This window comes from Penaeus japonicus, unplaced genomic scaffold, assembly GCF_977035675.1.
Source record: "Penaeus japonicus unplaced genomic scaffold, GWHDUDI00000001_assembly GWHDUDI00000010, whole genome shotgun sequence".
NCBI classification, from domain to species: Eukaryota; Metazoa; Arthropoda; class Malacostraca; order Decapoda; family Penaeidae; genus Penaeus; species Penaeus japonicus.
In genome coordinates, this window is record NW_028234412.1 from 38,815,474 (window position 1) to 38,830,473 (window position 15,000).

At 36.7% G+C, this 15,000-nt stretch overlaps 1 protein-coding gene across 18 annotated transcripts in view; it reads right to left on the reverse strand.

Moving 5' to 3' along the window:
• Positions 1–15,000, reverse strand: part of LOC122252783 (uncharacterized) — a 94,043-nt gene that overhangs the window by 40,371 nt on the left and 38,672 nt on the right. For 3 of the 18 annotated variants that reach the window (XM_086541320.1, XM_043015445.2, XM_086541321.1), the window contains one exon: positions 1–4,702. This exon is cut by the window's left edge and continues 734 nt beyond it. The exons of 7 other annotated variants lie outside the window; for them this stretch is intronic. In XM_086541320.1, the coding sequence (XP_086397446.1) occupies positions 4,428–4,702 (275 nt within the window). In that variant the 3' untranslated portion in view covers positions 1–4,427. Of the gene's footprint in view, positions 4,703–7,199; positions 12,885–13,145; positions 14,290–15,000 lie in introns of those variants that run through there. 8 more of the 18 variants (XM_086541316.1, XM_043015441.2, XM_086541317.1 and 5 more) reach the window with 3 other exon arrangements.

Consider the following 15,000-nt stretch of genomic DNA (forward strand, 5'->3'; position numbering starts at 1 on the left):
TATGGATTTAAAAGGGTATTCACCCTGATATCTAAATAAACAAGTCTTAATATGAGGCAATTACACATCAAGAAATTGAAAATGATTATCGAGCTAACATGTTATCAATCTTAAAGTTTCAGGACCTACAAAAACCATGTAGCATACTGTGCTTCTTCTCAGATTGAAAATATCAATATCTGTTATAGCCAAGAGCTAATTTTCTTTATTCCCTTAGGCTACATATAATAAAATAATAATTTCTTACTTAACATCAACAGAATATCACAATGCATTGTAGTACACTAATGTGAAGACTGCTAGAAATAGTGTTTTTTATTCAAAAGGTAATTTTACAGAAGAAACTAAAGGCATCATTCAACCTGTGGCAACTTTCATGTGCCCGCGTGCCGAAGGTTCACTGGTATCAGAGCCGTGCTTCAGTGTTTTAGCACCACTGAGGGTAGGACACCTTCATGGCAAACTCAAAAGTTATCTGGATTTTCATTTTCAGAATAAAATATCAAATCCAGTGCCAAACTTCATACAATGTACAATAAAACAAGAAATAACTATGTAATCATCAAGTACTTTCCTAGTACTGGTTATGGATAAAATAAAACTACTCTGGCCACGAAAGTGTCTACCTAATTGCAATACAGGAAGGGGGGAGAGGAGCGGGCTAGTCTGTACTGGAATCATAATTCTAGACACACCACGTGCCTGACAACCTGAGCCAGCCTTTGTCCCCACCCCCTTGGATACAGTAAGATAAGCAACAATTATGACACCAAATGTCCAAGGTCCATTCCAGCCAATCTGCGCCTGGCTACCTTACTGACTGGGACGCACTGAGTGCTGTTTTACTCCCCATGATAAATATATGGGGATGCGTGCTGTCTCACAGCTCCACTCCATCACATCTCGACTATCAGATCTGTGCACTTAGACACCACAAGTTTGGCTTACTGCCATCATAAAACTCTTTTATCTTTAATATTTACCACACAAACTTTGGACCACAGCCTGGAGCTCAATGGGGTATTACTGCTACAATCATGCAATGCTTGCTTATAAGCAAGACTGCAAAGACAAGCAATAAATGTCCCACAGACCTCCAGGAGATTGTCTAACAGCCTGTGCCTCTTTGGGGATCCTTCACAAGGACAAGCAGTGCCCAGGCTGGGATGAACACTTGGTGATGTGTGCCTTATGTTGCGATGTGAGCTTGCTAGTGATCCTTTTATCAAATTTGTTCATGAGTGAACAGCACACACTTCGTGCAGCCACAAAGTAAAATCACAAAATTATGTATCTAATGACAAAGAGAGACGACAAAAATAGAACAAAGTCGGAAAATTACTTTAAAGAAAATGATATATAGGAAGATAAGGATAAAGACTAGAACAATGAATAAATTTTTAAGGCAACTCATGGAACAATGATAGAAGGTATCACTAGCCAGCATAACACTGGGTGTTTGAACTGTACGATAATGCTCACTCCACTGCACAAAACATACAAAAATGGGAGAAAATAAAATCAATATTAGAATAATTACCATACTTCATAAGTAAAAACATGATAATTATGAAATAAAAATGAAAGATATTTGTAACTCAATAAATGGTTACAATGAATGATTCTTATTTTTTGCTTAGCACTGGTTGTTAGAGAGCACTTTCGCACAGCACACAATTAGTAAAATTATAGACCTACGTCTGTCATATACTTTTCAGAAATACATTGTCATAAATCTCAATCCTCTTAGTACATAAACCCAATTACAATTATGTCAAAGTGACAAGATTTATATCCATGCTTTCACACCATAAGAAAAATCCCTGTTAATGAATGCCAAGACTAAAATTTAGAGCCCTCTTTTGTGTTTTAGCGTGGATGGAAAACCACGGATGCTACCAAATGCTGTAACTTCTTTCACCTTAAGCCACCACAACATGCAATTCAATATATGGTGAGGGGAGATAATTTTTTTTTCTTTTGGCATAAAACTTAAGAAATAAAAGATAAAAGAAACCAAGAAACTAGAAAAATCATCAAAAATTGCAAAAGCAGTGGATGAAGAAGTCAACATTTAGTTAGCAAACAAAAACCAGTACAGGTTTTTTTGAGTAGTATTACAATATTGTTATACTACTCATCATCTGCCTGCAATTTTCTATACATATGTGTATGATTGCTATAAACATACATATATATGTTTGAATACACATACATATGCGGTATATATAATTTCTTAAATATTCCAAATTACATTTCAAATTTGCTTACTAATTACATAAATTACTTCCCAATTAATTACAGAAAAAAGAAGGCTTGCCAAAGTTTTCTTTTTCTCCTTTCAAACCAAAAGCATTCACAAAGAGGGAAAATTTACTTAACTACTAATAAGTGCTTTACATATCGCCAATTTTATGAACACAGAAAATATAGCTTCACATGACCTTCCACAAGTTCAAAATTGACAATTTTCTCTCTTAAAGCATAGAATTTTCATTGATTTTACATAAGTGCTGGAGGGTGACTGTGTAAAGGGGGTTAAAGCATGTGGAGCTTGTAGCCCTTTGCTCAGTGTAACCCATGAGCACTAATCAGTGGCCAGTCATGGAAGCTAACAGGGGACCGGTTAAGTTTTTGTCACTTTGATCACCAGGTGGAGAGAATGGAAGATAGGTAGGTCGGTCAGTAGCTACAATACAAAGTGCTCCTATTATATAACAGGATACAATATGTTTGCACTGTGAGGTAGATTGTGCCCCGGGAGAGGACGACACCCTGATTGTACGTGGGCACAGTGGCCACACCACTGTTTTACTGTTGCTGCTGCTGCTGCTGCTAGGCTTCACCCAATAACCTGGAGCAGGGCAGACGAAGCCACCACACTACCATTAAAATAATAGTTCTTCAATCTCAACAACAACAATAATACTACAAACAATGGGCAACAAGTAGTGTGTGGTACGCTGGCTGGCCTGCCCTGGCCCTGGTGCCCAGCAGACAGCTGCAGCTGAGATTGGGGGCCACACACTCTCCCGAGGAATTCAGACCTGTGGACCACAGAGAAGTCATAAAAAATACCTGAGGAACATTGTAGGTAATGTTTAAACTGTATAAATGCATTACGGACTAATTTGGATGTGTCAGGTTCTTGTAACCCTGACATAAGCATTGAGGTACTGTAGGAAAATAATTTATGTGGCAGAGTGAACACAGCACAATTGGGCCCGACTACTGTGAAACCCTGTGCTTCTGTCCACCCTGTTTAAAGCGCATAATGAGGTAATATTGTTGTCGAGGAAGAAGCACTGCTCCTGACTCCTGTGTCACCACCCTCTCATGTAGTTTTAGTGATGGCACAAAGGGCAAAAGCATGTTACCTCCACCTCTGTGAGGTACTGATCCCTGCCATAGAGTGAGCAAGTGTCTCTGAGGTCGCACATTGATTGTTTCACCTGACGAGCTGCGCCCCATGTGCAGGGCAGCAAGGGAACGAGCAATGTATACCCGTATTATTTGTACTGAGCCTGACTGTTGTTGCTGCTGCTGCTGCTGCTGCTATTTGCTGCCAATTTGATTTGTTATGCTGAACCTGGCTGACTGATGCCTGCTTGCTGTTACTGCTGCTGCTGTGGCTGTGGTCATACCAGCTGCTTTGATGACTGCTGGCTAGCGTACATACTCTGCGGGATACGGCCCACTGCTCAAGGTTTCTTCCACACACCAGGCCAAAAGGAATAATAATCCCATCCCGCATTTGGCACGTCCATCTTTTGAAAGCTGCTGCTGTACAGTTCACAAAATCAAGCTCCCAGTACTTAATAATTAACATCTTGACTTCCTTAACTCATTAACTCATTACAACTAAACCATTAACCGTCAATTACATAACAGGGCAGCTATGCTGCCACATCTAATCCGCTAAAACCTTGGTGTTTACACATTCACCATATGGAATTCACTCTCAGCTGATCTTTCATGAGCAGATTGCAGCGCATGACAGGAAGCTGGAAGACAATGTCGACCCTGTTTCCACCCCTCGTTTCTACTAGTCACATCACACAGCAGCCTTCTCTACGTCAACAATCACAATGTGTATTATAAGCTCTACAAGTGCAGGGTAACCAAGAAGGCTGTATGGTGACTGACACCGGGGTTGTTTCTGCCTCCACTCGGGGCCCCATGTTTTGTCCTAGGTAAGCCATCCTCTTGGGTTCAGCGATACACTCCATACACAGCACTGCCAAGATGCCCTAGTATGGATACCATTTCCTTTCCCCTGCCGTAGCCTGTCTTCTTGCAGCTAAAGTTGCCAACAGGGAAGGTGAATGCGGCAGATTTGATGACAGGGGTAGCAACGGCGGAGGCGGGGACAATGGAGGTGTTGTTGAGATGTTAGTGGACGGGGCATCATGGCTTGGCACTGCCAGTCAGGACGTGGAGTGAGCGCCATGTGGGTGTGGTGGCGGTGGTGGAGGTGGCGGGAGTGACGGATGTGCAGCCACTTCATCCCCACCACTGCCACCTAACATCCCACCTCCCAGATGACCCTGAGCTGCCACGCACTTTTTCAGATGAATCTTCATATTGTACTTGAATTTAAAGAACTTGCCACATCCCGGACAGACGGCGGGGCGACGTGATGGCCAGTGCATGTACTGGTGGGAGGCGCTGATAAATTGTAATTTTTGAAGCAATTGATAATCTGGAAAAAGAACGGAAAGGACACTGTCAGTCATTTGATCATTCCCAATTGAACCAATTACTAACTTTAAACAGATAATCTCTAAATCAATGCATGCAGTGACAGGCATTTTGTGACTGCAAAAACTTGCTTCAAATATCGAGTGCACAGCTAACAGAGACAGCAGCCAAGTATTTGCACCACACTACACTGATGCCTGTCACTACCTGTGCTTCTGCAAGACTGCAAGTTGTGGCCTCATAATCAGGCAGCCAATCCTTTATTGGAATATCATTATAGATTCAAATTTTCTAAACAGGACAAAAAATTTGGAAGCAAATTTTGATGACTAAAACGAGAATGACTTTTTCCAGATATCAATTGAGATGAAACAACAGAACAAAGAGGAGCTTGTGAGCCAGGCTAAGATGCCTCTTGTAAGGCCGCAGCTTCCACCAGTCTAAGCACAGCACACCTACTGGAGAGGAGGACATCAAGATGGGTGTGGCATTTGAAACAAAAGCATGTAAGAGAAAAAAAAAGGAATATGGAAGATACTATGTGATGTGACTAAACAATGCATGTACAGATACAAACATTTCAAGTTTACATCCATTATGTATCCTTAATACGAAATATGGACTTAGATTAACACTTTTTTTTTCTCTGAAGCTCAGTCGCCAATGCAATTATGCAAGGAATAATGAGGGGGGGAAGGGGATAGTTGTAAAGAAGGCCTATTGAAAATAAATAAAATAAAAATAAATTAAAAGAAAGTTACACAAGCATACTGAAAGTCGTTAGGTGAAATGGGGACATTCATAGACCTATATATCCAGCACCAACATTCACAATTACACATCCACATCCACAAACACACACACACACTCGCTCACACATGGTCGGGAAAAGAGGATTAATATTTTCAATTACAACTTCTATGACCTTTTTGTGAGGGTGAGAGAACAAAAGTGTAAACCTCACACTGTGTAATGCTTTATGTATGTCATATTGCATTCAAAGGTATAAATTTTTTTTTTTTTAATTACAAACTGAAATAATTTGGACACTTGAGATAATGGACAATAATAAGAAAAAAGAAAAAAAGAAAAAAGTGTAAACTTACCTATAACTTGAAAATCATCAAGCATCAAAATGTTTCCTCATTTTTCACCAAACTTTTCTCATTTGCTCTAGCATCCACACCAGTTGCAATCTTTAGAAAATGCATTTTTTGCTATGACTTACTCTCCATGATCTACCTCAACAAATATTACTAACAACAACAATTATCATGACATTTAATTGAACTACAGGATTCAACTTCCTTGCCCTTGTTCACATGTTCTTACTTTTTTACCCTAGATCTACTTGATGTTTAACTGACTACAGGCATTCCAGTCTTCTTTCACTTTTTCAGTTATTCTACCAAGTGCTATCTCCATCCACAGCAGCTATCTTTTGTTTTTTGTTTTTTTTTTGGATTTTATATTACAAAAAAGGCTACTCATGCACTTAATCTGTTTGTAGTATATTCTATTCCCAAATATAAATGACAAAATCCTAATATTATAGTCAATGTAGACCGTTAGAAAAAAACATTCCCCCCCCCCCCCCCTCTCTCTCTCTCTCTCTCTCTCTCTCTCTCTCTCTCTCTCTCTCTCTCTCTCTCTCTCTCTCTCTCTCTCTCTCTCTCTCTCTCTCTCTCATACCTTTCATTTCTTGCTCTCATTTTCTCTCCTCTCCCATTCTCAAGTGCTTTACTTTTTCTTTACTTTGCGTATATCCTTAATTATACAAATTCTGACTAATTATATATGAACATTTAAGAATGCACTCATCAGCAAAAAACTTTCAATAACTGTCATCTGTAACTGTCAATTAAACCAACGTATTACAACAGATGTAAAAGAGAAGAAATACTAAAAAAAAAGAAAAAGAAAAAAAGAAAAAAAGAAAATTGACATTGGAGAAAGCATAAACATTTATGCATTTTTTTTTTTTTTTTTTTTTTTTTATAAATAGAATTCTTTAATATTTGATAAGATGAAAAGCAAGAGAATGTTGTACAGTAAGGAGAGTAAGTGGCCCTGAACATACGCAGCATGCCATTTACATGTACAATGTCGGAAACATACAATTCAAAAAGAATAAGGAAAGTTTATTCAATAGCAGATATCACTAACTACTACCATTGAGGACTGGTATCTGTGTGAAATATTGCCTTAGGCATTCTACTGATCTTGGTTATAAAGAAATGATTCACAAAAAATTATATCTAGCCTTAATATTAAATGCAATAAAAATAGTGCATCATTACTTAAGATTAAAGGAAAAATCTTCATTCATTCAATATATACACTACTAATGAAAACAATATATATGAAATATTCTTTCAAATCATGGTACTCTACAGCATAATTTCAAACCTGCTGTTACACTGACCATCTAGTCATAACTGTTAATCAAATCTATTACATTGATAAATTCTTCTAGTTGGTAAACAATGTATCATGTCTTTTGTCAGTTTTATTGAATAAGGTATATACGTTACACTTCAAAACACAAACATATTCTAAACAATGGGAGCTACATAAACTATATACATAGCTGATTAGACAATATGGCAACAAGATTGTACTTCAGGTACCAAGTTTCGAGGCACTGACCATATGACCACTGCCTACAACCATGCACCAGTAACACGTTGACTTTAAATCAAATACTTAGCCATCCATGGCAAACCGAAAACATATCTAAATGCAAATCAACAATTGAAGGAAACTGTGCTGAAGAAATTTCACTTAAATAAGAAGAAAGAAAAAGAAACAGAAAAAAAAAAGATGAAAAGGCCATGCACATGGCATCTACAATTAAAAAAGCATAAAACTAAAACTTGGAGTGCCTTTGGTGACTGATGACTCCAAGCAAAGAGATGCAATGTGTGGCTGTGGTTGTAGACAATGCCAATGTTTAATTGGTTCACAATTAAGACTAGTGTATCCAGCTTACAGGCCCTAATGGCATGGAGACATCAAACATCCATTACATAACACACTTTGGGACTGTTGATCACAAGGAGTGAAAAACAAAATTAATTCCCTTACTCTTTCATATAATTAACACCTTAACATCTAAATCCAGAGGAAACTCCATTCAGTAAAGCTCTATGGCAGCCGTACCTCTAGATTTCAAGAATAAGGGCAAGATATACGGTATTTGCAACTGCTGACCTGAACTGCATGAATCATGACCAATATCATTATTCCCTTCTCAAACAAAAGGTAAAGGTATGAATCTTTTTGATCAGATTCAATAACTGGAAATATTCTCTAAAATCTTAATACATAAAATTGCTCCACTGCATAGGTTGTACTACCCTTCAAATACAAATAATAACAATGATAATAATAATAATTGCAATAAATTATGATAATGAATAAAAAGTCAATAAAGCAAAAAATCTAAAATGTAAATTGATGAAAAAAAAATATATATATATATACAAAGAAGTAAATGAATATGAAAAATCTTTAGTGGCTGTAAGAACTGTGATAAATATCTCCAAGAACGTGATAAAAGAATTTTCAACCACAAATATGATAAAATAATATAACAAAGAGTAATATTCATAATTCTTAATAATACTGACAACAAAATTAATATATACTGATGTTCGTATAATTGTGCATAATATTATAGTCTGAGAGTATGAGTATAAATATGCATGTGTGAGTAGAAGTGTATATGTGCATGTGGGTTGGTCAACATGTAGAGGAGATACATCCCTCAGAGTAAAAAGACTATTGGTTTGACAACATAATTCTTCCCATGGAATTTTGACAATTGAATTTGATTGATTTTTCTTCTCGTGATACAAATTGTGAATAACTGTAATGCCTGAGCAGCACAAACTAAATAGTGAAGGACAAAACTGCTCAGCTCAGGCGGCGGCAGTAGTAGTAATAGTAATAGTAGTAGTAGTCGATTACCTTGGTAATAGACAATCATTTAATTGAATGCAGGTGAAATGTCTTCCTTCTCTTTTATTATTTACTTTGTTACTATTAAGTGAGATATATTCTGCAGGGATCTAATTCATAGGTAAGTTTTAGGCAATATGTTTTACTTTTATTCAATATCATGCCTCTGCAGCCATTGGCCAGTTTGCATAAGGTAGGCGAAACAAATACTGTGTGTGTATATATATGTGTGTGTGTGTGTGTGTGTGTGTGTGTGTGTGTGTGTGTGTGTGTGTGTGTGTGTGTGTGTGTGTGTGTGTGTGTGTGTGTGTGTGTGTGTGTGTGTGTGTCATACACATGTTATCTACACACATACACACGTGAAAAAAAAAAAATTATTGACGTCCTCATACCAGGTATGTTGTCATAGAATATATCTTTAATACATTATCAAAATTATTGTGCATATACCTCCTTACAACTCCTAACATTTGGTCTAATGTCTAACACGCCTTCATAAAGGACATAAGGCACTTATGCATGCAATATCTTTACTATGGACACTTGTCATCATCTTAAGGCACAGTTTTATTGTACATATAAAAAAAATATATAAAGTCAACTCGTTAGAAAAGTAGACTATGTTAAGCTCTTAACAAAATACTGCTTTTAACTCCAGTCAAAAAGTTAAGAGCAATTTGGCAATATTTACTGGCACCAAAAAGGACTGGTCATACAGAAGCTAAATCTTCTAATTTATCTTTGAAAAGAAAAAACATTAAATGAAAAAAGGGGGGGGGATTGAATTTGATACAAGCAAGGGCATAATCAGCACAATATAATAGTTTTGGTTTACATAATCAAATAAAGAGCAAGCAATGTTCTTTCTTTGTAAGTAGAATAGTTTTATAGAAGATTTCCCAGCTTATTTGACTAGTTGGAAAATTTGCAATAAGCTACAAGACTTGAAAAATAATCTAAAATTGTAAGGGCTTGCCTTTACACTTTCTACTTCTTGACTTGGAAAGAGAACATTAATGGAAAAAGAATAAATACTAATTAATAATAATAATAATAATAATAATAATAATAATAATAATAATAATAATAAAGTCCTACAGAGCACATGTCTTTTTATTCCTTTACTAACAGCAAAAGGAAATTAACATAAACACTAGCAACTTACAGCTAGCAAATCCTACTTGCTAGCAACTTAAGAGCTAGCATCCTAACAAAAAACTAACTAACACTCGGCACACTTCACTACGACCAATAACTCTTCCTGTACAGAGTGAGCTACTTATTTGACCCACTGCATGAACCATCTACCATCCATCCCTTGTTTTACTTGTTACTTAAGTGTTAAAAATCACCTTTCTATTAAAGACTACAGTTTCTTCACCTAAAATTCTCTGAAGAAGTGGACAAGAGAGAAACTAGCAAGACACTCTTTCTATTGTGCTTCAGTCTTTCTTTCTTTCTTTCTCCTTCCTCCTTCATTTCCCTTTTCTCCTATTTCTTTCGAAGTACCCACAAACTTCCACATCCACAGAACAATCGCCTGTCAATTAGATTATTTATAGGCGAGAAATTTTATGAGAATGACTAACTTCATAACCCAGAAGTAAGGGTCACATTTCTCGGCAATATCTTTGTCAGCATTGCATGCTACGCTGATGATCATCTAGCTGTGAAATCCTGTCAATTACAACTCATTTAAAAGTTATTCATTCTCATTAGGACATTTTCTACGTGTAACACCGAACTCTGGGTTGTCTATAATTTTAAATTAAATTTTCGTAAACTCTTTTTCAGATCCCACCCTTACTGTAATATGCAGACATGCTCCTTGGTTCCCAAGCAATCAAAAATAACCAAAGGACTGAAGTTTTGCAAACATGCAGTCTAACCATGTAAGTACTGATGCAATGAGAAATCTTCATCGGAGACATGATGTCTGTGTAATTTCTGATTTTTTTTTACAAAACAATGGCGATTTCTCATTTTCAAATCAGACAAAGTTTCACATCAGAAAAAAAACTGGCAATATCTTCTTGCATATTATGGTTTACACACAATGGTACAAATACATATACAAATCCAAAAATCACCATACAGATAAATAAAAATAATATAAATCATATTTCCATTTACTGTATTTGTAATTATTCAATAAATATTTAAGAACATCCAACTACTGCCATATTAGTGTGCATGTAGGAATGTGTTTCTTATATCTTATTGCAAGATACTGTATCAAAAATACACACAACAAACGTTCATTCAAATTCTTTCATTCTCTCTCATTTGCTCTTCTAAAATATTTCTGATAGCAAAACACACTGCAACAGCTTTCATTCCATTTTTTTTTTTTTTTATTATTATTATCAGAGTCACTCACACAAAATGGCAGAAGGCACTTCAATCCGAGTTTCATGCTAATTTTTCTTGTACTGTCTGCAGAATGGGCAAGTGATCAATTTCATGTTTATGAGACCAAAACAATATCAAACATCATCCTAAAAATGCAAAGTAACAAAACATTGGGATGCAATAAGGCAGTGGCTCAATGTGGTGAAGAAGAGTATAGACTATCAGCTAAGCAAAAATAATAAAAACAGTATTAATAGTAACAGTAAAAGTAAAAGTAACAGTAACAGTAGTAGTAGTAATAATAGCAATGAAAATCATATTCATCATCATTAGTAATAACCAATAATAAAAACAATAGTAATAATAATAATAATAATAATAATAATAATAATAATAGTAATAATAATAAAATATTATATAATGATACAAATCTAAAAGACTATTCAGTTATCTAAAACATAATAAAATCAGTATGGAAAATGTGAACACAAAAAACAATTTTCAAAACAATAATAATGATCATAATAATAATAAATATAATACATAAGCAACTTTCTGAGAAAGCAAAAGAAATTGTGTATAAAATGGTAATATCTTTGTAAAATGCTTCTAAAAGATGAAAATCAAATATTACAAGCCATCCAAAAAGGAGAAGAAAATAATAAAATTAAATAAAAATCCTCACAACACTTAAAAGTAATATTTTTTTTTCTAGTACTGGCTAAAAATGCTAAGATACTTATAAAAAAATTAATAGCACCTTCAATAGTTTTAAGAGCACTTTAATTACAGACTAAACTTGCATTTGGCATAAAACTTGGTAACATTTATAATAACAACAAAGAATGGTAACAACAAGGGAAAACGACTATCACAATAGGGAAAAACTGGCCATTTTGGTTGAATATATAAAATTGATGGGGGAGAAAAAAAAATAAAAAAAAATCCTGGAAGACTGATTAAGGTCTTCTGGAGGGGGGTAAAATAAGTAGGAGGAGGAAGAGGGGTAGGAAAAGACAAAGGAATTGGAAGAGCATTTCCTAACTATAAAACATGTCTTATGTGCAGATTCCCAGATTTAGTCCCAAAACCCAGCAATGAATAATAATAATAATAATAATAATAATAAAAAAAAAAATCCAAGTTGCCATAGCAAGCTTTGTCCTTGACTGACTGCCCTACAAATGGACTAGGAAGTGCGAACTTGGAAAGCGTGACTGACTTCAATGCAGTTTGACACGCTATCCTAAGAAAATGTTTCTTTGGACTCTTTGCAACTGGCGGCCATCCTTTATAAATATATAAAAAAGCAGTTTATCTGCCTCAGTTCTTCACGGAACTTCACTGTTTCTGACTTAATTTGCTCACTATAGATGCCAGATTATTGCCCTTTGCCAAATTTAGGGCCCCCAAGTTGTCCATGCCAGAAAATGAACTGTGGCCAAGATCTGCCTCAGGTAGAGGGCTGGCAATGCCTGACAGCTTCAGGTCAGAGGAAGGGGAAGCTAGTTTAGTGATGGCACTTTTGGTAGGTGTGGTGGCTGCAGATGTTGTATTGGGGGAAGTGCTGTCGGCAGAGCCACTGCTGGATTGCTGCTTGCCAGTAATCTTCTTGAAAGAGTTCTTGAGCTCTACATTACGCAGCTTGTGAACGTTGGAAAGATGCTTCCTCATGGTGTCACGTGTGCGTGTTATGATGCCACAGATGATGCACTTGTATGTGATGTTCTGGTGTGTCTCCAGGTGAACGCGCATATTGTAAGCGTTGGAGAGTACTTTGCCGCACACTGGACAAGGCGTGGGTACCGCCTTCTTCCCCCCGTAACCACCGTCACCGCACAACAATTCATTAAATACAGGATGACCACCTGAAAGTAATTAAAAACGAACACTTAAAAAGACTACTACAAACTCATCAAGTCACGCTTAACTAAATAATATAAAGTGAAACTGACTTTGATCTCATACAAAACAATGAAATGGCAAGCAAACTACATAATGAGAATGGTCTCAAGGGCATTTGTGAGTCATCCTGATTTAATGTTTTGTTTCATTCCAATGGCTTTCTTATCAGTATTGGCATGCACGGATGCACAAGGCTACTGTACGAAGGAAAAATTAAACCAAAGTGGTTGTTCTCACCTTTAATGGGTCTAATCATCATACTACAAACATATCACACTGGCAGCTAACAGGAGAGTAAGCTGGCTATCTGCTATTCAGGTATGATCCATTAATCTTCAGGTATTAGTAGTACGTGATCCTCTTCCTATAAGTTCATAAATGTGACATTCAAGATAAGACATCACAATAGTTAACATTCATATAAATTTCTATATACATTATTTGTTCTAAAAAACATACAAATGGTAACAAGTGTTGGAACTAAACTTTCAGACAAGTTCACTAAGCACAAGCAGGAAGATACCAAGCAAATATTGGAGTAGAGCCTACTAAGTGAGGTCCTCGCTCTTCATGGAATGTTGATGCAGCTGTTCAATATGAGGTGAAGAAGTGGTGCATGTGGAGGGGGTCCAGCCCCCACAGACCACTGGCTCCACCACGGGCTCCACCATGGACAGCCCACGACCTTGGCTGAGATCATTTCTGTGCATTTTCAGCACGTGCTTACGAGCCGATTCGGCATTACGGAACACTGAACCACAGTAATCACAGCGAGACACTTGACGCTGGTGGATTGTCCGGATGTGTTTGTAAAGGTTTTGCACATTAGAAATCACCTTCCCACAGATGTAGCATGCAGGTTTGTTGGTGTGACCTGAAATAAGAGAGAGAAGCCTTCGTCACTGGCTACGTCTTCTGCAGCACAATCCACACCACCATTGTTGTGACTCTTGGGGTCTACATCAGCACCGCTTGTAAAGACGGAATGCTTGTGTACTTCTACTGGAATGTATGAATGGGACGACGGCCTTCACGGAAGACAACGACAGTAGGAACAGCTGTATAACACAGCTCGACTGCATACTTCTTTTGTAGATTTACTGAGGTGATTAATATGAGGAGCACTTTAGTTGACTCAAGGTGGCGCCACAGCCCCTGATAATCCCCTGGCCTCCCCAGCAGCCAACTTCTCCCCATGTCTCTTGCTCATATGCACGGCCATTTGTTCTACCTCCCGGAACTTGGCCCCACAAAAGACGCACTTATGCACTTTCATATCATGTCTCCTGGCTAGATGGTCCTTGAGCGCCCACACAGAGTCCAACGTGCAGTTGCATAGAGGGCACGGGTTTCTTTTGCAACTTTCAACTGCAAAAGAGAAGAGAAAGGACCATCAGCCAGGACACATGGCATCAATCATGACACCCTAACTCTAGCCTCTCCAAAGCCTTCAATACAACACATCTTCAGTTGGAAGCACTCCCTTCTTATTAATCAAAATTCGTCACGAAAAAGGGTAAGGAAGAAAAAATTCACTTCCAAATTTTCCACAGTCCTGGATATAATAAGCACTTCAACACCATCCAGATCACAGCACAATGATATATAAAAGGGAGAAAAAAAAAAAAAAAAAAAGTACAAACAAAATAACAAACATCCCATTCCCAGATAAAATTCAATGTTTATATAAAAATGTATTCATATTTACATACAAACATTAAGCTTGGGCTTCTCATTTCTTCAGCCATTTATTGTGCACAGAAATATGCAGACAGATATGTTAAAAGTAATAGCTTATACTGTAATGGTGTGTACATATATAAGTTATATATGTAAAAATTGCAAACAGGTATGTTGATAGTAGCAACACATACTGTATTGGTGTGCACATATATGTCATCTATGTATGTTGATATATAAATATAAACATATATCTATATATAGATATACATATATACACATATATATGAATGCAAAGTAACGATACAGCGGTTTGATACAAGTTACCATAAATTTGTTTATGTATATTTATAAGTAAACAAATGTATATATACATATACATACATATATTTGCATATG